This window comes from Drosophila nasuta, chromosome X, assembly GCF_023558535.2.
Source record: "Drosophila nasuta strain 15112-1781.00 chromosome X, ASM2355853v1, whole genome shotgun sequence".
Lineage (NCBI taxonomy): Eukaryota > Metazoa > Arthropoda > Insecta > Diptera > Drosophilidae > Drosophila > Drosophila nasuta.
This window is the reverse complement of record NC_083459.1, coordinates 25,433,747-25,457,010: the sequence shown is the minus strand read 5'-3', so window position 1 is coordinate 25,457,010 and position 23,264 is coordinate 25,433,747. Positions and strand designations below refer to the sequence as shown.

The window sequence follows — 23,264 nt, the reverse complement described above, 5'->3', positions numbered from 1 at the left end:
AAATGGCATATTTTTTGGGAGAATACCATTTGCATACATACATATGCAAATACATACATATGTATGAATGTATGTAGTTAGTGTACCTGTGTGTTTAAGTGTGCCCAAATGGCACACACTAAGCAAATAGCGCGTTTAGTTTTGTGTGCGTGTGTGTTTTTGCCTTGCCTGCACTTCCTTTTGTGCAAGAGAGAACGAGCAAGAGGGAGGCAAATGAAGGAAAAGAGCTTTTTATGTCGTCGTCGCGTCGAGTTTGCCGGCGCACGCTGTCAAAATTGCCCGTTAGCGCGCGCCCACCCGTCTGCGCTGGCGTCGCGTCGCGTCGCGTTGCGTCGCTGCTGCCGCTGTCCGCGGCGACAGTTGCCGCCGCCTGCTGCTTAAAAGCTAAGGACAGTTCACAGCGTTCAGTTCGAAACGAGAAGTCGCTTCGCGCGGTTTGGCGGCACAACCAAACACAAACAAAAACAATTCTCACACACGCATCCATATGCTCATTTACACGCACGCAGACACACACACACACACACACACTAGCGCACTAATCGCAACACGCAAAAGCAAGCGCTAAATGTAACTGTTGTTCAAAACAAAAATAAAAACGAGGCCTACGAAGGCTATATAAATATCAGGCAAAAAGAAAAAAAAACCGAATTAATATATTAATAGAAAAACGTACTTCACGACAACAAACAGCAACAAATCGCAGCAAAAGGCAATTAAGGTGTTACAGCAATAAAAAGTAATGCAAATCTCTGAGTTATAAATTTAACAAACTACTAAAGTGAATCGTACCGAATATTGCTAATAATCTTTAGTATAGATTAGTATTATTATTGTGTCTAACTTGTTATACAATGTGAAATGCAAATGTTTCTATTTTTTGGTGTGGTGATTTTTTTTTGACAATTCCTTTTTGTGTTGTGTATTTAAGTTTTTTTTGTTGTTGCCAGCTACAAAAGAGAATTCACGTGGAAAGACTGGCAAAATTGTTGAAGCGATTTGCATAAAACGCTTAAATTGTTAATTTGCCTTTAATATTTTAATCACGAGATCAAATTAGTGCGCGTTATTATTATTATTATTTTTTTTTTTGCCGGCTTAACGGCGTCTAATCAGCCTCAAAGTCTCCAAACGTCATAATCTCCAAACCATTTTTGGCCGCAGCCTGCGCAGGTGCGGCCCATGCTTAACAACAGAGCTCTTGTCTCCAGCTGCGTCTTCTCTTCTCCATCTCTCTCTCTCTCTCTCTCTCTCTTTTGATTCAAATCTTTTAATCTACGTTTCTGTTTCTTAATATGGATGGGAACTAGTTTCAGTTTGCAAATTTGTAGAAATCTCAATTGTATCTTAAGTTGAGCAACTTTTTTTTGTTTGCATCTCTCTCTCTTATGCGTTTTACGCGGCCTTTCCGGCGACCCACCACAAACAAGCACAAACATGTTTACCATGATCGTGTTAGACACTTGAGGCAGTCAGACAGTCAGTGGGCCTATCAAATTATGGTATTGCACCTAGGAACGAGAAGGAGAACAGCAACAATCGACAACGAGATTTAATGCAATATTTATGACAATTAGGCTGGGTTCAGACAACAACAAAATAAAAGCCAGTAAAAAACCTGTATAATTTCGACGAGCCTCCAACTCAAATTCTATACAAATTTCTAGGGGTATTGATATTTTATATTAAAATACGAATTGGATTTATAAGGAATTGGCAAAATACATGCCCGGAAAAATCTGTAATGTTTATATTACTCAAATATATATGAAAATCTAATCTGTTTCTCTAAGAATTTTAAACACCTAAAATTAACAAATTTTAGCTAGTAAAAATTACTTAATGAAGGATTTCCAAATATAAATTGTAGAACAAATAGAATTACCGAAATAAAACCTATATAGTTGAAGATCGATGATAAATGTGTCGTTAAATTGTCTTACCAAAAAAAAAAAGAAATAAAATCTAAAAAAATTATTGTTTTATAATAACTCATATCGTTTTCATTAATTAAGCGAAATTTCTAAAACAAAAAAAGAATACGAATTAATGATTTGAGACAGAAACACGTTTTTTTGAGCTATAGTTCCTATGACAGCTATATGATATCATTATCCGATCTAACCAGTTTTATTTATATGCCAGCGGCTAGAGTTCAAAGCTTTTATAAATATTACTCATACGACTCAAGGTACGAGATATATATTTGTTTCTCAATGAAAGTGTTTTGAAGAAATTATATAAACTGTGAAGAAAATTAATGCAAATTTGTTAGAGCTTCAGATTATTTTTTCATCATTTAGAACCCAAAGTTATGCCTAATTGTGGTTAACCCTAATGGTTATTTATATCTACAATCTTATTATAATTTCATAGCTATTGTCGTTGTTGTAATGTTTGCACTTACAAAATGATTATAGAACGCTTGTATCATATTACCTAGCTTGTTTAGTTCGGTGCATTCTGGTAGAACACTTTTCATTACTCGTAACTAGCTTGGAAAATGTTGTTAAAGAATTTCATTTATATAAAAGACAATTTCGCATGCGGCTGTCAAAGCGAAATAAGCAAACTTAACATGTTGTCAAACTCGATTTTCTCCGTTTTTTTTTTATTCAAACTGTCTGTCAAAATTCACAAGTGCTTAAGTTACTTAACACAATGATTTATTGACGAGCTTATATCGTTCATTTGCATTTTTATTATGTGACATTAAGTTGGAATGACAAAGCTGCCACCTTGTGTTTACTGTATTGCAATTTCAATTGATAAATACTTGCAATAAATATATTGCAATTGACAGTTGGAATAGCATTGAGCAGTGTGTAAATGGTAGTTCATATTTAATAAATGTTATATGTAGAACTTCTGACAAACTTAGTTTAACGCATTTAAAGAACACAAAGGATTGAATACGAAATGCGTCTAAATTTGTCCTGTCAACTTGTCACTCTGGTGCTGTTGTAAAATACAACAGTACAAGAAAAGTGCAGCACTTTCCACTTCTCACTCTGCTGCTGGCTTCTTAGAGAGTAAAGAAAAGAATGGGAGCTGCCAACTTCACAGAAAGTCATTGACCAGTTATAAAATACTACATAAGAAAAGTGCAGCACTGTCCACTTGTCACTTCGTAACTTCGTAAGAAAATGAATGTCAGAATCAGATTCGCCTCGAGCAAAGAAGAGAATGTGAGCTGCCATCTCCATTGAAAGTTATTGCATAGTATACAGCAACAGAAGAAAAGTGCAGCTCTGTCCACTTGTTAGTGAAGCGCTGCCAACTTCGTAGCTTCGTAACTATGAATGTCAAAATCAGATGCGCCTCGAGTAAAGAAGAGAATGTGAGCTGCCAACTCCATTGAAAGTTATTGCATAGTATACAACAATAGAAGAAAAGTGCAGCTCTGTCCACTTGTCACTGAAGCGCTGTCAACTTCGTAACTTCGTGACTTCGTATGAAAATGAATGTTAAAATCAGATGCGCCTCGAGTAAAGAAGAGAATGTGAGCTGCCAACTCCATTGAAAGTTATTGCATAGTATACAACAATACAAGGAAAGTGCAGCACTGTCCACTTGTCACTGAAGCGCTGCCAACTTCGTAGCTTCAAAATCAGATACACCTTAAGCAGGATGCATTTGCCTTCAACGATGTCATGAGCGGGTATTTCGTGGATGGTCACATGTGACCACAGTCGAAGAAGCACTTGAAACAGTTGAATGATAATGCGTATTAAGTTGTTTATTTTGATTCTCTTTCATGTGTATGTGTGTGTGTGTGTATGTATCAATATCTTTTGTTGTTGTCATTGTGGTCTTCTGTTTTTGCAGTGCCGACAACGTGAAGAGCGCGAAGCTTAACTGGCAAAGCCGCAGTGTGGACAGTTGGAACATCATTGCAGATTATTCATAAGCCGCCGCTGGTGTCAATAAATCAATAGCAAACTAAAGGCAACTGATAAAAGTTAAAAGCAGCAGCAGCGGCAGCGGCAACGACTGCGACTGCGGCAGCAGCAGCGTCAGCTTGTTAGCGATATGTTGGCCACGCCCAGCGGCGGCACAGCGCCCACAAGTGACAACAAACTGAACAATGGTTATCTGCAGTCGAATGCGCTCGATGAGCTAAATGCGACGGTCGTATCGCCGCTGCTGGGTCAACAGCCGCAGCAGCAGCAACAACAGTTGCCACAGCAGCAGCAACAGCCACAGCAACAGCAGCAGCAACATAAGCTGCCAACTGTTGTGTTTCTCAGTCCGGATGGGAGTGGACGCAATGCAACTGTTGCTGCCTCAACGGCCGTGGCCAGCGATTGGTTGCTGTTAAAGGAGACACAGCAACGGCGGCGTCTCTTTGTTCTTGCCATCGCATTCACGGTTCTGGGCGCCGCAATCGGTGCTCTGGCCATCTACTTTGCCAGCCTGCATCAGCAGTGTCAGTTCTATCCGCGCAACGAGCTAACGGATGCCGGTAAGTCAACAACCAACAACCAGCAACAGTTGTCCAACAGCAATAAAAGTTGCACTTGTGATAGTTAAATGTATAGCAGTAAAATGAGTTGGTGACTGAATAGCAATAGCAATCGAAATTTGTAGTACAATCAACTAAAAGCAGTTGTAAATATGACTACACTTATTACCTATTACTCACTTAACAGCCTCAATTGCAGCTAAACTCAGAGGCCGTTAAATGAAAAGACAAAAGCAATAGCATTTGTTTTTATTATCAATACTATTTTTTGTTATTTGTTTGTGTGTGTCAGTGTTAAGTGTGTATCAAATATTGCTATGTGAATTTCAGTATTAAATACTCTGTGGCCGTTAAGTGCAAATTACACGCAGAAGCGAAGTGACAACTAAGCGGGTTACTAATGTTAAAGACTGTGAGTGAGAAATGGCAGAGGAAACATTGGCATCAGTTTTAGTTAACTTAGCAACTTAAGCAATTATGGACTAATTAATATTAAAATAAACAGTTGTAAAAATTAGTGAAAATAGTCTTAAAAGTCGAAGTAGTAAATCTTACAAAAGTAGCTACAAAAGTAAGCAGTAAATTGTGATCAAAAGCCATTAAATTCAGCAGTAGAAAATGCAGTAAATACAGAAAACATTTAAATGATATGTAAAGACCATGAAATGCAGCAAAGATATAAAAAAAACCTCTGCAAAATTGAAAATGTTCGCAGCTAAATTATTAATTACTAAAGCAGAAGAAATAATAGTAAGATTAGTAGAGGAATTCACAATTGAATTAATTAATTCAATCAACTGTAGAATAGAAAGATCGAAAGCTACAGTTGACTGTGCCTGACTGTGAAATACCCGCTAAGCATTTTTAATAAAAGCAAAAATTACTTAAAAGGTACTATTTTGATATTTGGTATATAATTATACTATTTATTCAAGAATTGTCCGAAAAATACTGAATTGAAATTTTATATATGTATAAATATACTGTACCATTCAAAATTAAACTGAAATAATACTGATTCGATATTTAGTATATAAATATACTATTTTATTCAAGTATCAACCGAAAAAATATTGATTGAATAATATTTGGTATATAAATAAACTATTTCATTCAACATTAATAAACTGAAATAATACTGATTCGATATTTGGTATATAAATATACTATTTTATTCGAAATTAATAAACTCAAATAATACTGATTCGATATTTGGTATGGATATAAATATACTATTTTATTCAAGTATCAACCGAAAAAATATTGATTTAATATTTGGTATATAAATAAACTATTTCATTCAAAATTAATAAACTGAAATAATACTGATTCGATATTTGGTATATAAATAAACTATTTCATTCAAAATTAATAAACTGAAATAATACTGATTCGATATTTGGTATATAAATATACTATTTTATTCAAGTATCAACCGAAAAAATATTGATTTAATATTTGGTATATAAATAAACTATTTCATTCAAAATTAATAAACCGAAAAAGTACTGCAAATATACTGATTTGATATTTGGTATATAAAAAATAGTTTTCCAAATATACAAAATTAGTAAACCGCTGTTTCCTTCCTATCGGCACAAATACCTTTCTATCAAATGGGTAGTGGACATAATTAGCCATATAGAATTATCAGTAGCAACAACAATGGAATTAAGAGTATGTTTAACAGAAAAGTTATCACTAAAGAATACTAAATGTGGACAGTAGAATAGTCGAAGAATCCACAGTAGAAGTGGATGTAAAGAATGAAATCCGGCAGAAGAATTCGTAGTGGGCAACGAGAATTGCTTGAAAATTTCAAAGTTGCAAGCAGCTCTGCAGGGACTGAGACAATGAAGCGGTGTTGTTGCAACAACAACAACAACAGCAAAGTTGCAACAGGAACAACAGTTGGCACACGAAATTGGGTCAGCAACAGCAACAGCGCAGGCAATCAAGTGTCGGCATCCGTTTGCTCTGTAGCATTGCATGTTAAGTGAATTCTGTGTGGCGCATTATGTAAAAGGGGGAGTGACGGAGGGGGCGTGTCATATCCGCAATGCTCAAAAACACAAATGCTGCAAAAACTCAATTTCCTTTCAACGCAGCAACGCAGCAACGAGCAACAGGCAGCAAGCAGCAAGCAACGAGCAACAGGCGGCATTCGGTCACTCATTCAATCACTCATTTAGTCAGTCACTCAGTTAGTGAGGCAGAGCAACAGGCGGCTGCTGCTGCTGCTGCTGTTGACAGTGCTACACACACACACACTTACGTACATACCACGTGCCACAGAGCGAGCTGTGGCGCCTTTCATTTCCGCCTGCATTAAATGCCCCGTGCGACGCTTTGAAATTCAATTATAAAATATGTCAAACAAGCAGCAGCAGCAGCAGCAGCAGCAACAGGCGGCAACAATGCCACAGCGCCTGTTTCCTGTGTCACTTTTGTGGCTCGCACATTCCAGCCAGGCCACAACCCTCCTCCCTCCCCCCTTCCCTCTCCGTCTCCATCTCCCCCTTCAACCGCCACCTTCTTGCTGATGCCTTCTTCTCAAGTCCCTTTGTGGCATTGCTCAACATTTTGCATTCATTCGCATAGCACAACAGCAACAACAACATCAGCAACAACATTTTTACTGCTCTCATTATCTGTGTTATCTGCCCCTTGCACCCCCGCACCTTCCAATGCCTCGTTTCTCATTTACATTTTGGGAAAACCAATCAATTGTCCCTAGGAATTCTTCGCTTGTTGCGGACTTTCAATCGATTTGCCAGCGCAAGTCTATTTAATTGAATGACTCACACACACACACACACACACACACACACACACACACACACACACACACACACACACACACACACACACACACACACACACACACACACACACACACACACACACACACACACACACACACACACACACACACACACACACACACACACACACACACACACACACACACACACACACACACACACACACACACACATACACACAACGTGCGACATGTTGTAAAAAAAACGTGCTTTTCATATTTAGCACCAAAAACATGAAATTCATTCATTCAACGACCCTTTTCCACCTGCCACCATCATCAACATTATCATCATCATCAAAAGCCTATATAAAACTCTCAACACACAGCTTTAAAAATAAGTTTGTTATCTATAAATACGTTGCGAGTGGTGTGAATAAGAAAAAAAAAACAACATTAAGCTGGCCAAGTTCAGATATTGGTAAAAATATATAATACATAATGAGATGCATATTTGATAGGTTTATATAAAATAACATTTTTATTTCTACCTTTCTTTCTGTTGAAGGTTCTGGTAATGCAAATTTAAAAAACTAATTTTGTATATATAGTACATTTAATTCAGTAATTTATTTATGGAATCAAAGTAAATTTCAAATGTATATATGTAACAGGTAGAAGGAAAAATCTCTGAACCCATAAAGTAAAATACGATACAGCTATGTTCGTCTGTGTGTCTGTCTGTATGTCCGTCCGTCCGTCCGTCTGTATGAACACCTAGATCTCAGAGACTATTAGAGATAGAGACATAACAGCACTTCAACCGCACTTGGTATTTTTGCACGCAGATCAAGTTGCTTCTAAACTTTTGTCACACCCAAATCGCAAAAAAAATAAATAACAAGCTTAATTTTGAAGGTAGAGTCGGTTTTCGGTACATACAATAATAACTACTGTATTTAGGAATAGTTTAAATGCGATCAGATACAATTTATAGAAGTTATTTAAGAAACACTTTTGTATGAAAGAAACACCCACTTCAATATTTGGTATATTTTGAATGTAGTAGTATCTCAATATACTAAAAATATCCTTGGTTGATAGTTGGTATATTTTAAAATTAATACCGCACTGTTTTTATTTTATTCAAAATGAATATCGGGTATCTCAGAGTCGAGCACACTCGACTGTAGCTTTATTACTTGGTGGTGATATTTTTTAATCCTCAGATGTATATAGTAGATAAGCTATGCAAAGTGAATGATTCCAAATTATGTTTTTAGCCATATATTTTGTAACTTCTTTATCACAAGAAATATTACCGAAATATAATATATCGTATATGGAAAGCACATTAGCAGATTTGCCTGTGAAATCTGCTGATTTTCTTTGTTCGAGAATTTGCCAAATTTGTTTGATCTGTCTCATTTTTTCACACCCTTGTGTAATTATCTCAATTCTGTATATAATTCATTCATTAATTTCTCGCAATATCAATTTGAATTCTTTTTTACCGGCATTTGGCAGCATTTTTACTTTCGCTTATGCAATTGCATTTGCATTACGTCATTTCATATAAGTATGAAATATATGTTTACTATATGTGCTTTAAATGCAAATTATGTCAGACTTTTAAAATTTCCACGATTTTCATTGAGCAATTTACTTTTTTGCATTGAATTCTTTGTTACCGTCACTTTCACTTTTCAATTGCATTTCGTCATTTCGCATTTTTATATGTAATATATATAGTAAAGAATGCTGATGCTGATTTTTTATTTGGAAATTGAGAAAAGTTTGTATATTCTTTAATGATCAACTTACCAGCTCTACTCCCCAATTGATCACATTTTTATTTCATTCATTATTCACACATAATTTATTAACTTGATCTACATTTCGCATTGATCCACGTTGCTTTCGTGCAGATGCACGATGCAAAATTGCGTATGCGCAATTTGATTAGAGATGGGAAAATTCCATGAGAATAATCGATAATCGAATTGATCACGCGATACGATGGACGTGATCAGCATCAAGTGCAGCTGGAATGCTGGAAATGAAACGCTGCAATGGAAATCGATTTGTGATGCGACCTTTATTTGAAAATGTTTTAAAATATATTTGTTTTTATTGAACTAGTAATACAATATTTTTTCGAAACGTATAAATATTGAAATGTATTTAAGAAGTGTGATTCCTTTCTGAAATTTACTAACAGTCATTATCCGGCGTTCCGTCTGTCCATCTGTTTCAAAGCTCATATCTCAGTTACCGTATTATATAGTGTGTTAAAATTTCCTATGTTGATTTCTCTATGTTAATCAATAACCTACATGATACATAAATTGGTTTACCTGAACACGAAATTTTATGTGAACTCTCACTTTTGCCCCACTTGTTTATTTCCTTTTTTGGGGCTTTGTTTGCCACATTTCCACATCTTTGGTGTGAACTTCCTCGAATCCCACTTTTGCCTCGTGTACTTTTCCCCAGCTGAACTGAACAGAAGTGAACCAATTAGATGTATAAACACTTGAGCTAATTACTCGAGGAGCTTCTTCCTGTGGCTGGGATACTATACAACACAATAAAGCCCAACTGATGGTGGTGCAACATTGTGGCAAACATCCGGTGTCGGGTTCGGTATTAGCGACGAAGGTGTTTGATTTGCCCCCAATGGAAACGCAAGCGAGCCAAGGCAAGGAAGCCAAAGGAACTTGCAGAATATGTAAATTGTTATTCAACCAGCTGAATCAAATGCGCAGCAGAAAGAGACAGAGGGAGAGAGAGAGAGAGAGAGAGGGGAGTACAATTATAAAAGGGCCACATGCAACATGTGCCGTGTATTCCGAGTGCCTCCAATCGATGAGCTATCGACCAGCAGCAGGAGATGGAAGGAGGCGAAACACGTTGAGCCGTCAACTTTTTATGTTCATTAAATAAAAAATGAGCTGTCGATGTAGAACTTTCTCTCCCCCTTCCCCTCCTCTCTCGCTCTCTGTCTCTCTCCTTCTCGTTCATTCCCTTTCTTGTATTTATTTTCATGGGGTTGTCACTTATATTACCCCCAAAAGAACTACACAAGGTAACCCACAATGTTACAAATAAATGTTGCGCTCACTTAAAGCTGAAAACATTTTCTTGCTTTTCCCATTTCATATGCAAGTTTGTCCAGCCCATTATTCATATTAAATTTTATTTCATTTAGCGAAATGTGAAGAAATTTTGGATACCAAAGTTGTACAATTGGGTAAAAAATAGTTCAAATACTTTTTTGTTATAGGAAAGTTGTATAATTGGTTAAAAAAGTACATAATTAGTTCAAATACTTTTGCTTAGATGCTGGCTTTACAGGGTATCTTCTAGTATTTCTAACCTATTATTTAATATTACTAAATTTGATTTCATTTAGCGAAATGTGGAGAAATGTTGAATAGGAAAGTTATACAATTAGTTAAGAAAGTATATAAATAGTTCAAATACTTTTTTACAGGGTATACCTCACTTTGCTATTAATTTTAAATTGATAAGCTGTTCTCCAACTTTGAGTTGATGGTTTTTATTGAAAATGTGTGTTTCAAGTCATGCTTTATAAAATTTTAAAGCACTTGAAACGCTTGAAAAATTAGAGGGTAACTGCCAGTCGGTCAACGTTTAATTGCTATGCCTTTAACTCAACTGGCTGGCGATGTTGTAAATCCGTTTTAATGAAAAATTCAAATTCAATTTGCCTGAGTGGTTTTTAAATCGAGACAGCGTCTATCTTAAGGGGGGGAATTTCTAGAGCTTTTTTAAAAGGTGTGCGTGTGTGTGTGTTATGAGTGTATGTGTGTGTGTGTGTGTGAAAGAGACAATTGAATACCTGTTAGCGAAACTGAAAAATGTTCTCTAATTGCAGATGACTACAAGACGAGCTCAGATGGAGTTGGCCACGGGGCAGGACGAGGAGGTGGAGGAGGAGGAGGAGGACTGACAGGAGGAGATGGCGGTCAGGAAAACATCTGCATGACGCAGGAATGCGTGCGAACAGGTGAGTAAGTTGACCACCTGACCACAACGATGATGTCCACGATGATGATGATGATGCGGGACATTGCGGGATTTTGCTGTCGTTAGCAGGCACTTGGTTTTTATACCCGATACCCACAAGGTAGAAGGGTATTATGACCTTGTGACTCCATGAAATGTATGTAGCAGGCAAAAGGAGACATCTCTGACCCTATAAAGTATATATATTATTAATCAGCGTCAACAGTCCGTCTGTCTGTTTGTCCGTCTGTATGAAAACCAAGATCTTAGAGGCTATAAGAGATGAAGGCATAATTTTTTAGACAGCACTTATTATGTTTGCACGCAGATAAAGTTTGTTTCAAATTTTTGCCACGCCTACTTCCGTCTCGGTAAATCAATAAATTTTTGCTACATAGAATAACAACTATATTATAATGGATTCCTGAAAATTTCATTGCGATTAGAAATAGTAGAAGTTATTTAAAAAAAATTTGTTTGTATAGGCAAAAAATCCTACTCACTAAGGAATGTATTACTATATGAGTATACCAAATTAACTTTCGGTATATTTTTAGTGTTTTTGTGGTGTATGAATTTGGTATATTAAATGTAATACCGCAATGTTTTGCTTTTATTCAAACTATGTTGCTTTCTTACTTCTTAGTATTTTTGGGGTATATTAATTTGGTATATTTTTAGAATAATATCGACTTTGTTTGCTTTTATTCAAAATCGGTACAGGGTATCTCACAGTCGAGCACACTAAACTATAGCTTTCTTACTTGTTACTCTTCCTGACAGCCAAATGGCGGCGCTGTCAGTCTTCCTCTCTCTCTCTATGGTTGTGTGCGTATGCCACGCCTCCTTCCCCGCCTTGGGTGGGGGATGAAAGGGGTGACAAAGCGAAGGCGCCTTTTCAATTATTTATTAGCAATTAAGCGTGGTTTATCGGCAGCGACTCGCATTTGATGTTGATTATATGTCCCGGTATGGCTTTGATGATGGCCACACGGTTATATGTCCAAATGCATTTGCCAAGTCATCAAGCGTCTCCAGCGAGTCCTTGTCGCTCCTCCCCCTCCCAACCCTTTCCTCTTGCCCTCCATCGGCAAGCGAAAGACAGTCGGCGTTTAACGACCTTTTTATGGGTCGCCCCAAGAGAGCGAGAAACTCGGAGAGAAAGCGAGCGATGAGCGGAGAGAGGAGAGCGAAGAGAATGTGAGCTGGGAATGTGACATTTGGTTGATGCCACATGTCGCATATGCCGCATGCCGCATGCCACATCGCATGCATGCATAACAAATGCATAATAGTCGCCGCCGCAGAATAGTTAATGCGCTCCTCACTTCTTCTCTCTCTGCCTCCCTCGGAGACAATTGTTTTTCTCTTTCTTTTTCTTGTTTTTTTTGGTAAGTGCTTCGCGCTTTTATGCCACAAAATGCGGCAAACTCCAAGACATTTCATTAATTGGCAACCAAGGATGTGCGTAGTTGGAATCCCAAACTCATCCCATTTTCCATTTCCCATTCGGGTTTTGTGTTTTGCGTGGCAATTGAATTGAAAATGAGTTCCGCCTTGAAAGTTTTTAATACTAAAAAATTGTGAGATGCTAATAGAAGATGCGTCATACTTTTTTTTTGTTAATTCCAAATTAAATATTTCCCACATACTGTTCGAAACTCAAGCATAATATGCACCTATTTACATAGTTAATCCTAAGCTGAAAATTGATCCATTTGGAATTTGATATGAAGTTCAAACGACTATTGGAATCTTGCAATATGAAATTTATGTATACGCCTTTAAATATATATTTCAAATTTTTTAACTTAGATTCCCATGAATTTTCTTTATAAATCAAAGAAATTTACACTGCGAATTTTCGATGAAATTTTGTGAAATATTTGTAGCATACTTTTTAGGGCAGCCAGTTTGAAGAGCGCCGTTGCACTAAAATTGAATTGAAAGTTTGCGAACATGCTTTTTGAAGTGCAAAACGGTGCATAAAATAATGTCCATTATCTGAATAGATAGCGTCGTTCGCTCAATTGTCTGTGGCGTCTATCGTGAGTGTGATTTATTAGCTCTGACGGCAGCTCCTTTTTCGAACAGAGTTGGCAGCACTGGTTCAAATTTTGAATGCGCATAGTTGCTGTGATTTATGGATGTGTCGCCCCTTTTGTTTGTTTCAACAGTTTGGCTGCAATTAACTTTTGCAGACACTCACCAAATCAAAAAAAAAAGAAAGTACGAGTATAGGAATTCCTTTGAACAAACTTTTGGCGTAAATTTTGTTTGGATGATAAAATGTGAGAGTGTGTTTTATGAACGCAGCATTTATGAATTATGACATGGGAATTCACAGCTGCTAGATAAGCTATTGATTTACTGTTTGCATAGATTGACCGCTTGTTTTTATCACATCGATTGCAGCGGCCTCTTTACTATCGGCCATGGACTTGACGGCCGATCCGTGTGAGGACTTCTTTCAGTTTGCCTGCGGCACTTGGAATAAAGTGCATCCCATTCCCGAGGATCGCAGCTCGATCAGCACGTTTGAGGTAAGCTTGCAATATTTTTGTCGCTGCCAGCGATTTATTATGTAACTCTAATAGAGCTCTCTCCCAAAAAAACGATGCTCTTTAGGTGCTCTCCGACCAGCAGCAGTTGGTGCTGCGAGGCGTTCTCGATGAACCGATCGATGATCGTGACAACGAGGCAACGATCAAGGCGAAGACCTTCTTCAAGAGCTGCATGGACATACGTGAGTAGCTCCAAAAATATTGAGTGAAATACATAAAATACTACGATTGCTAGAAAAATACTAAAATTATTAAAAAATGAAATGTTTATTTTGAAATGCAATATTCGTTTTTATATTTCAATAATAAAATGTAATAATAAATAGTAATAGAAATATAGTATTTAAACGTAGAGTTGGCACAGAAATTTAAAATGCAAATATCAAATTTAATGACTTAGCTCACTAAATGTAAAATATCAGAAGACTCAATATTCATTATATGTATGTCTAGACATCAAATACGAGTAACAGTCACTATCTTATCCGTCTTTCCGCTCATGAAGCTATCAAGATATCGGATAATACACCAGCTAGACTTTGCTAATTTTCCAGCTAAAGCTATCAGTTATCATGATATTGATATTGATGTCTGTTCGCTAATTAAAACGTTATTTGGGGGTACTCGAATGGTAAATCCTCTTGATGTCAAATACATAATTTTAAGTGATAAAACGCGCAACAAAATATACATTTTAAATTCAACGTAATATAAAATAAAGATTTAGGATGTCAAAATATATTGATTAATATGATAACAAAATGATTAGCACAGTTTTCCACCAATCCAGAGCTTTATAAATTTCTATTTTTGTTTAATGGTTTTATAACTTCGTGTCTACTAAAAATGTATGAAACTTTTGTCAATATACCAAAAATGCATTTTGGTGTGTTTCAGTATTATTTCGGTATGGATTTGGTATATTTAAACAATAATATAAATCCTGAAATATCTTTAGTTGTTTTAATATAATCACTTTCGAATTTTTATAGAGTTCACAAATAAATTTATTAGTAGTCGAGAAAGTAATGCAGTGGAAAAATGTGGAGTTTGTTATTTTGGTCAATATACCAAATATAATTATTGGTATGTGGCAGTATTTTCAGTAATAATTTAGTATATTTAAGGATCTCTCAGTCCAATGTATTAATTTCGGTATATTTAAGCATTTTTTGGTATATTTGACTGATAATATCGAACAAAGCTTTTAAGTTAGTAGCATTATAAATCAATTTATTAGTTGTCGAGAAAGTAAATGCAGTAGAAATATGAAATGCTTTTGAATGAATTTATTATTTTTGTCAATATACCAAATATACATCTTTTTGTGGTATTAAATTAGTATATTTAAGGATGTCTCAGTCAGATATTCATTAAGGTATATTTCAGTCATTTTTCGGTATTCATTTTGTATATTTAACTGATAATACCTTAAGGACAGCGAGGATCTTTGTTTATTACAATTTAAATATCTTTAGTTGATTTACTATAATTATTTTCAAATGTTAATAGAGTTCTTAAGTTAGAAGCATTATAAATAAATAAGAAAGTAATGCAGTGAAAATAGGAAATGCTTTGGAATGTATTTATTGTTTTTGTCAATACACCATTGTTAATTTAGTATATTTAAGGATGTCTCAGTCAGATATTCATTAAGGTATATTTCAGTAATTTTTCAGTATTAATTTTGTATATTTAACTGATAATATCTTACGGACAGCGAGGATCTTTGTTTATTACAATTTAAATATCTTTTAATAATAATTTTCAAATGTTCATAGAGTTCTTAAGATGGTAGCATTATAAATCAATTTACTAGTTGTCGAGAAAGTAATGCAGTGAAAATAGGAAATGCTTTGGGATGTAAGCTCGAGTAGAGTTAACTACTTAAATGTTCATCTTAGTCAGTTTATTGAAAACAACTTCTTCTTGCAGCCCAAATACGCAAAATAGGCGTCGGTCGGCTGGAGCAAGTGCTGCGAGCCTTGGGCGGCTGGCCGGTGATCGAGACGGATTGGCAGCCGCCGTCGGATCTGAGCGTGGAGCAGCTGATGGGCGTGCTGCGACTGAACTACAGCGAAGCGGTGCTGATCGAGCTGTATGTGGGAGCGGATGACAAGAACAGTTCGGTGAACATACTGCAAATGGATCAGCTGCAATATGCGTTGCCATCGCGAGATTATTACCTGAAGGCGAGCAGCTACAACGATCGGCAGGCGTATCACAAGTATATGACACAGATTGCGCTGCTGTTGGGCGCCAATCCGGCGACCGCAGCAGCTGAACTTCAGGAGGTGGTGCTCTTCGAGACGCAGCTGGTGAATGTGTCGCTGGCGGAGGCTGATCGTCACGATACGAGCGTCATCTATCGCAAGATGTCGTTGCGTGAGGTGCAAACACTTGTGCCGCAGCTCAACTGGACGACGTATCTGCAGACGGCGCTGGGCGATGATATCAAACTGGAGGAGGACGAACCGTTGGTCACGTATGGGTTGCAGTATTTGCAGGAGATGGGACACATATTGAAGCGAACGGATCGTCGGGTTATACACAACTATATGCTGTGGCGTTTGGTCATGTCGCTGGTCACGCATATGATTGATGATTTTCAGCGGGAGCGAGTCGAGTTTCGCAAAATCCTGATGGGCATTCAATCGGAGCGCACTCGGTGGTCGCAGTGCGTCGAATGGACGAACAAAAAGTTGGGCGTCGCTGTCGGTGCGTTGTTCATACGGGATAATTTCAATCAGGATAGCAAAGAGGTTGCCCTCGAGATGATTCACAACATACGCGCTGCGTTCAATGAGCTGCTCGCCGAGAATCATTGGATGGACGATGAGACACGGGCGGTGGCCAAAGAGAAGGCTGATTCGATGAACGAACGCATCGGCTACCCCGAGATACTCACCAATGTCACCGAACTGGAGCAGGAGTATGTCAATGTAAGTGGTTTCTATATCTTTCAATCTTTGCTATCGCTTAACTAACTCTATCTTCTTTCTTATAGCTTACGATTGTCTCGGACAATTTTATCGACAATGTGCTAAGCATTCTGCACTGGGAGTCGGAGAAGCTGTTGCATCTGCTGCGCCAGCCGGTGGACAAGGAGAAGTGGACCACTGAGCCAGCGGTGGTCAATGCCTTCTACAATCCCAACAAAAATGATATAGGTGAGCACGACGTAGCTTAAGCTTCAATGTTGCAACTTCGATCTTCTTTCTTCTATGTAATACAATATGTAATATGAAAATATATATGTATATTAGACTACATATAATAACATACATATGTATATATTTTCTGCTCTTCAGCTGATTCAGCATTTTGCATTATTTTATTTTATCAACTTACTTTTTCGTAGAACATTTTTCTTCATTGTTCACCTTGAGTTTTTTCCCCTCCCTTCCCTTATTTTTCTGTTTCTTACAATCTTTGTCATTTCATTTGATCTTCAACTCTAAGCCGTAACATCTTTATTTAATAAAGTACGAGTTTTTGGTTTCTGCACATGTGAAGATCGCCTCTTTGTTGTTGTTTTTCCATTTTTACTTATAAAATCTTTATTTAATAAAGTTTAAGTTTCTGCTCTTTATAGATCACCTTTTTCTTTATTAAATTATCAAATTAAGGTCCAGCTAACCTATTTTTGTTCAAAAATGTTCCTTTTAAACTTTACAGTTTGGAATTACTTAGAAATGTAATAAAGAATTCATCTATAGCAGCTACTTTTTAAGATTGAATTAAACTAAAACTAAAAAGCATACCTTTTAGTAAGTATTCTATAATTCTATCTGTATGCTATAGATGAATTCTTGTTTCCATTTCACATATTTTACAACTCTTTTCTTCAAGATATTCCCTAAATATTTGTTCATTCTAAACTTTTTCCTATCGATGCATACTTCATGTTTGTTAGCTATTCTTTAATTAGCAATCTGATTTGCAAAGTGCTAAATTACTTTAACTCGTGATTAGTATTCACTGATCGTCACTTCCCTTTTTATATATAGATCAGATAAAACGTGTAGAAGTTATTTAAGAAATACTTTCAAACTTACTCGACTGTAGTTTTCTTACTTACAATCTTTCAACCTGTCTTGAACTTGATCTCTTTCTCAGTCTTTCCCGCTGGCATATTGCAACCGTTGTTCTACAGTCAGCACTTTCCCAAGTCGCTCAACTATGGCGGCATTGGCGTGGTGATCGGACACGAGATCACGCATGGCTTCGACGACAAGGGGCGACAGTTCGATAAGGAGGGCAACATGATGCAGTGGTGGAACAATGCGACCATCGAGGCGTTCCGTGAGCGCACTCAATGTGTGATCGATCAGTATTCGCGGTACAAGATCAACGAGGTGGACATGTTCATGGACGGGCGGATGACGCAGGGTGAGAATATTGCGGACAACGGTGGCCTAAAGCAGGCATTCCGAGTGAGTACCGAACAATGCACACTTCATTATCACATTTTACTGATAATCATCTTTTTAGGCATACAAGAAGTGGGAGAAGCTGCATGGGAGGGAGCAACTGTTGCCGGCGCTGAATATGACGCACGATCAGCTCTTCTTTCTCAACTATGCGCAAATTTGGTGCGGTTCGATGCGACCGCAGGATGCGTTAACCAAGATCCGATCGTCTGTGCATTCGCCCGGCTTTGTCCGAGTCCTGGGTCCGCTCTCGAATTCGCGCGATTTCGCACGCGCTTACAACTGCGAAATCGGCAGCACCATGAATCCGGCGAACAAATGCAGCGTCTGGTAGAGTCTGGATCACACACGAGCAGCATATCGTCAAATGCTTTTGTATAAGTTTATTTTTATATATATATATATATAATATATATATCATATATGTACCTACTACTACTACAACTACAACTACATCTACAACATCGGAAGAATATTTAAGGGCGTCTCTTTGTTTTGTTATTATTTCAATTCCTCACTCACTCTTTGTTTTTTTTTTTTATCTAATCTCTTTTTTTGTGAATTTTGTTTTCGCTTTGTTATAGCAATTATTAATTATATACATATATATATAACGCGATAGTACGGACATAGTATACTTTAATATACTATATAACTAATTGTATTTGTATTTGTAAAATGTAATATGAATGCCATATCTAAGCAGCAACCTTTATCCATCCCAATATCACTGTCACCCCCATGTACCCGAAACTCTCTTCCCTTCGTAAGTAAAACAGCGTATATAAGAAACGGCATGAATATTCCTAATAAAAGTAAAGTAAACGAAACGAAAACGAAGCGAAAATAATGCAGATCGGAAAGTTACTTACGATAATAGTGTAGCTAAAAGTAAGTCACGTTTTGCATCAGTTTACGATATGTTTGTGCGATTTTATTCTTGCATATATATATGGTATATATGTATATAGTATATGTAGTTACATGACATTCTCGTTTGCCATCCGATTGATATGTTGCTTATATATAGAATATATGTATATGTATAACTGGATATATCATGTATATAGTATAATATAGTATTTGTATAATTTCGTTTCGGGCTAACCACACTCACACACACACACAAGGCGAGGCGGTCACCATACTAAAGCTATGGATAGGTCCATGAGAAGACCCTAGTTTGTCATAATATGTACTCGTATCTCCTGATTAACACATATCGTATAACAGCTATATATAGTATATATATGGATATAAAAACGTCTAGCAAAACACAGTCCATATAGTTTAAAAAGCGATATCGCACCTAATAGTATTACATATATAGTACATATAACGATTGGTACAGTTAAAAGTAATTTCAAATTCATAGCCAAGTTGGGAAAGTCGTTGCCTAGTCAACTGGAAACCGCTGGAAGGGCTATGAAAATGCATCGAGAGAGTGAGTGCAGAGTAAGCGTAGTGAAAGTTACGACAGAAGTGTGCAGAATTTACTGGAAGTTACCTGGAAGTGAGTTTGAGCAAGAAGCGTAAAAACACAACTAATAGTTGTTCTGTTAAAAAGACGAATACAGCACAAAAAGTAAGACTGGAAAGTCAGTGAAAGCGGCTGGAAATGAATTCGCTTGGAAAGCTTATAAAATACATAGTGCAAAGAAGTAGTAGCATTGCTAAATGCTTTAAAAGTCACTGGAAGTAACTTCCAGTGAGCTGGAAATAAGCTTAAGTCACTATAATCAAAGTACATCAAATATATACTATATTAAAAGGAAGTAAATCATCTAGACACTGGAAATCGCGCTGCATTTACAATTGTTAGCACTGAGATGAGAGCCAGTGGAAGTGCCACTGGAAGGGCAAGACAAGTTTGCACTGGAAGGTCACTGGAAGCGCTGTGTACTGTGTTTAACTTTTTCATGTTTTCTGTTTTCTGTTTGTTTGTTTTTGGTACCGTGGCGCAGTTTTGTAAACTGCAAACAACTGGAAGTGCACTGGAACCCGACAATGCAAAATACTGTGTCTTCAACAACAACAAAAATCATTCCACGCGGAATTATCACACATGCTTATGCACTAAATGGTTTTCTTTTCTGCTGGGATGGAAGAGAATGAACTCGTTGACCCGACGCTAGATGCTCAGCGTTTGTCGCGATGCAGCTGGAACTTCTCTAGCTGCTCCATTTCCATTTGCACTTCCAGTTTCATTTCCACTTCCAGTTGACCGCAATGACCAGGATTGTTCGTCGGCGCTGGCAAACATCAAATAGATGAAATTCCCAGCAACATTCAAACCCACCGCCAGCCAAAAGACAATGTGCCACTGCGTCAACGTCTCGCGATGATTGATGATCAGCCCGATGACGTAAGGAGCGAGAAATCCGCAGATATTCGCCGCCGAATTGGTGATGCCATACATGGTGCCAGCATAGCGGGGACTCAGCGCAATGTGATTCATCTGATTGCCAGCGTAGACGGCGCCGCCAAAGGAACCGACGCCAGCGAGCATGAAGGTGACCCAGACCCAATCACAGCCCACATAGATGATGCCAATCAGGCCCAGCGATGGGATGAGCGATGAAATGCTGTTCCACAGCTTGTACGAATTCAGCTGGCTGATGTAGCGACGGGCGAGCAACCAATCCGCCAAAGCGGAACAGGCGATGCCCATGAACCACGATGTCAGATACGGAATGGCATTGAGCATGGCATTCGATTGGATGTCAAAGTGGAGGATGTTGCTCATGTATGTGGGCAGCTCCGTCAGCTGTGTGTAGAACGCCCAACTCTGGCCGCACTGCGTCAAGAGGATGGCCCACAGTGGAACGCTGGTCAACAGCGAGCTCCATGGTATTGCATCGCTATGCCGTGTCTCCGCCTCCGCCTCCGCCTGCGACTCCGTTTCATCCTCCTGGGGCAGCTGGAGAGCACGCTCGATGTAGGCTCGCTCTTTACGTGAGATGCGCGGATGTTCACTCGGCTTGTCGTACACCAAATACATCCAGCAGCCAAACCACACAATCCCGAGCACACCAAAGATGTAGAATGCCGATGGCCAGCCGCCGAGGAATTCCTGCGAGCAGAGCCAACCCGTAAGGGGCATGGAGATGACGGTGCCAATGTTGGAACCGGCATAAACGATGGCCGCAAACTTATTCCGCTCCAACGGCGGTATCCAATGCGCCAGCATGGCATGCATGGCCGGATATGTGACACCCTCGCCCATGCCCTCCAGGATGCGCACCAGCACCAGGAGCGGAAGATCAATGTGCGCCGCCAGCGGCGTGAGGAGCGTGAAGAGCGCTGTTATGAGAACGCCATAGCCATAGATGCGTTTGCCGCCCAACAGCTCAGCCATGCGTCCGCCAGGCACTTGGGTGAGCACATACCCATAGAAGAAGCTGCCGAGCACCAGTCCCTGGGTGGCCTCATCCCACACGAATTCACCCTGCGTGGCCGCTGCAACCGAGTGCGGCCAATAGCGATTGGGCATCGTTTGATTTGGTCCGGGCAACGGGCAGGTGTCGTTATCGGGGATGGAGCTGTTGCCGTTGTATAGCTGTTGGGGAATGGCGGTTTGATTCACCATCGCCACAATGGCCACAGAGAGATTGACACGCATGGCATAGACGACGCCAAAGCCAAGGAAACCCATCAGCCCGAATATGTGACGCGTTTGCAGGCAATCGCCGCCAGCTGCATCATCCTCGGCACCTAAGCAAATCAATAATGTTATTGAAATACATATACGTTTGTATGTTAGTTGGAGTATTCTCACCTGGGATTAGAGGCGTATCGCCGGGGCAGAGGGCGCCGCGTTCGTCATCGGCATCGGCGTCGGGTTCGGTGTCATCGTCATCGGCATCGGAGGAGGAACGCGCCAGCAGATTACCGTAATAGCAGCTGGTGTCGCGTGTTTCGTCCGTCCAGCGATGTGGCGGCATGTCGATTAATTCTTACCTACACTCGATGACTCCAATAGGAACTCCAGTTTGTCCACAGTTATCCAATTGGATTTGATGTTGTGGGTTCTTAGCTTGCCTAGCGAAGTTTCCAATGGGAAACTTATTATTATTATTTTTTGTGCTTGGTACCGCGTTAGTTCTTGTGCAATTGCCAGCACATTTTCTCTTTCTCTTTGTTTTTGCTTTTGTTGTGTGTTAAGTATACTTTTTTTCTTTTGCGTCTAACAATAACAACCAACAGCAGCAGCAGCAGCAGCAGCAACAAACCAACGACGCGATGACGACGCAGCCCAGAAAGCAAAGACAACTCACCAACAGCTGGAGCGGGCTGCGACTGAAGCGTCGTAATAATTACGGAAAGCAAAACAGAGACAGCGCTGTCGGCAGCGACGTCAGCGACGGCGGCAGCACCAGTAATAGCAACAACAACTAAGTCTAAGCAGCCAAAAATGCGATGTAACTGTCGCTTGTTGTTGTTGCTGTTACTTTTGCTGAAGCTTTAACCACTCACATGCTCGCTCGCTCGCTCGTTCACTCACGCTCTCTGCCTGTCTCTCTATCTCTCTCGCGAGTCGCGACGCTCTCTCATGCTCCACTATTTGTGCTTTTTGTGCTCGCTCTCTCGCTTTGTGAAAGTAGAGCAAAACAAGAACAACAACAACAACAACAATATGGCCGCTCTCTTCTGCGTCATTTAATGAGTTGAATTGAATGGGAAGGCGTTGTGTTTAGCTGATTTGTAAACTGCAAATAACAATTGTTCGGATTTACTTCCAATTCCCACATCGCATATACAATGTATATATATATATATATATATATATATGTATATGCTATATTTATCTGGTTATTGCATTCTCGCTCTTGAAATGCGACGACAGCATTTAAATTCTAACGACTTTTGTATACTCTAAATTATTTTGTGGCACATCTAATGCGCATTCGTTTTGCTCACTTCGCTTGCTGCTTCTTCTTTAAACGCAACGCAACGAATTCGAATTTAATTCATTTACTGAATTCACGTTGTTTAATGGGGCGTAT

At 38.7% G+C, this 23,264-nt stretch overlaps 2 protein-coding genes across 2 annotated transcripts; one reads left to right on the top strand and one right to left on the bottom strand.

Annotated features, from left to right (window-relative positions):
* Window positions 1–396: 396 nt before the first annotated feature.
* On the top strand, window positions 397–19,122 carry LOC132796931 (neprilysin-1). The gene is made up of 9 exons (XM_060808292.1): window positions 397–739; window positions 3,829–4,465; window positions 11,131–11,262; window positions 13,677–13,804; window positions 13,890–14,007; window positions 15,761–16,767; window positions 16,833–16,995; window positions 17,945–18,261; window positions 18,320–19,122. Exons 2-9 carry the CDS (start codon window positions 4,033–4,035, stop codon window positions 18,590–18,592), a joined length of 2,571 nt encoding a protein of 856 aa, XP_060664275.1. The 5' UTR covers window positions 397–739; window positions 3,829–4,032; the 3' UTR covers window positions 18,593–19,122.
* A 44-nt stretch (window positions 19,123–19,166) lies between these two features.
* Window positions 19,167–22,569, bottom strand: LOC132796932 (sialin). Its single transcript, XM_060808293.1, has 2 exons — window positions 22,037–22,569; window positions 19,167–21,972 (listed from the first exon to the last, which is right to left on the bottom strand). The coding sequence occupies exons 1-2, from the start codon at window positions 22,200–22,202 to the stop codon at window positions 20,390–20,392; spliced, it is 1,749 nt and encodes a 582-aa protein (XP_060664276.1). The 5' UTR covers window positions 22,203–22,569; the 3' UTR covers window positions 19,167–20,389.
* Between the last annotated feature and the right edge of the window lie 695 nt (window positions 22,570–23,264).

Coding starts and splice junctions, on each gene's coding strand:
- LOC132796931 (XM_060808292.1), top strand. CDS start 4,033: ATGTTGGCCACGCCCAGCGGCGGCACAGCGCCCACAAGTGACAACAAA. Junction 11,263..13,676: donor GCAGGAATGCGTGCGAACAG/GTGAGTAAGTTG, acceptor CATCGATTGCAG/CGGCCTCTTTACTATCGGCC. Junction 16,768..16,832: donor TGGAGCAGGAGTATGTCAAT/GTAAGTGGTTTC, acceptor TCTTTCTTATAG/CTTACGATTGTCTCGGACAA.
- LOC132796932 (XM_060808293.1), bottom strand. CDS start 22,202: ATGCCGCCACATCGCTGGACGGACGAAACACGCGACACCAGCTGCTAT. Junction 21,973..22,036: donor CGATACGCCTCTAATCCCAG/GTGAGAATACTC, acceptor TGATTTGCTTAG/GTGCCGAGGATGATGCAGCT.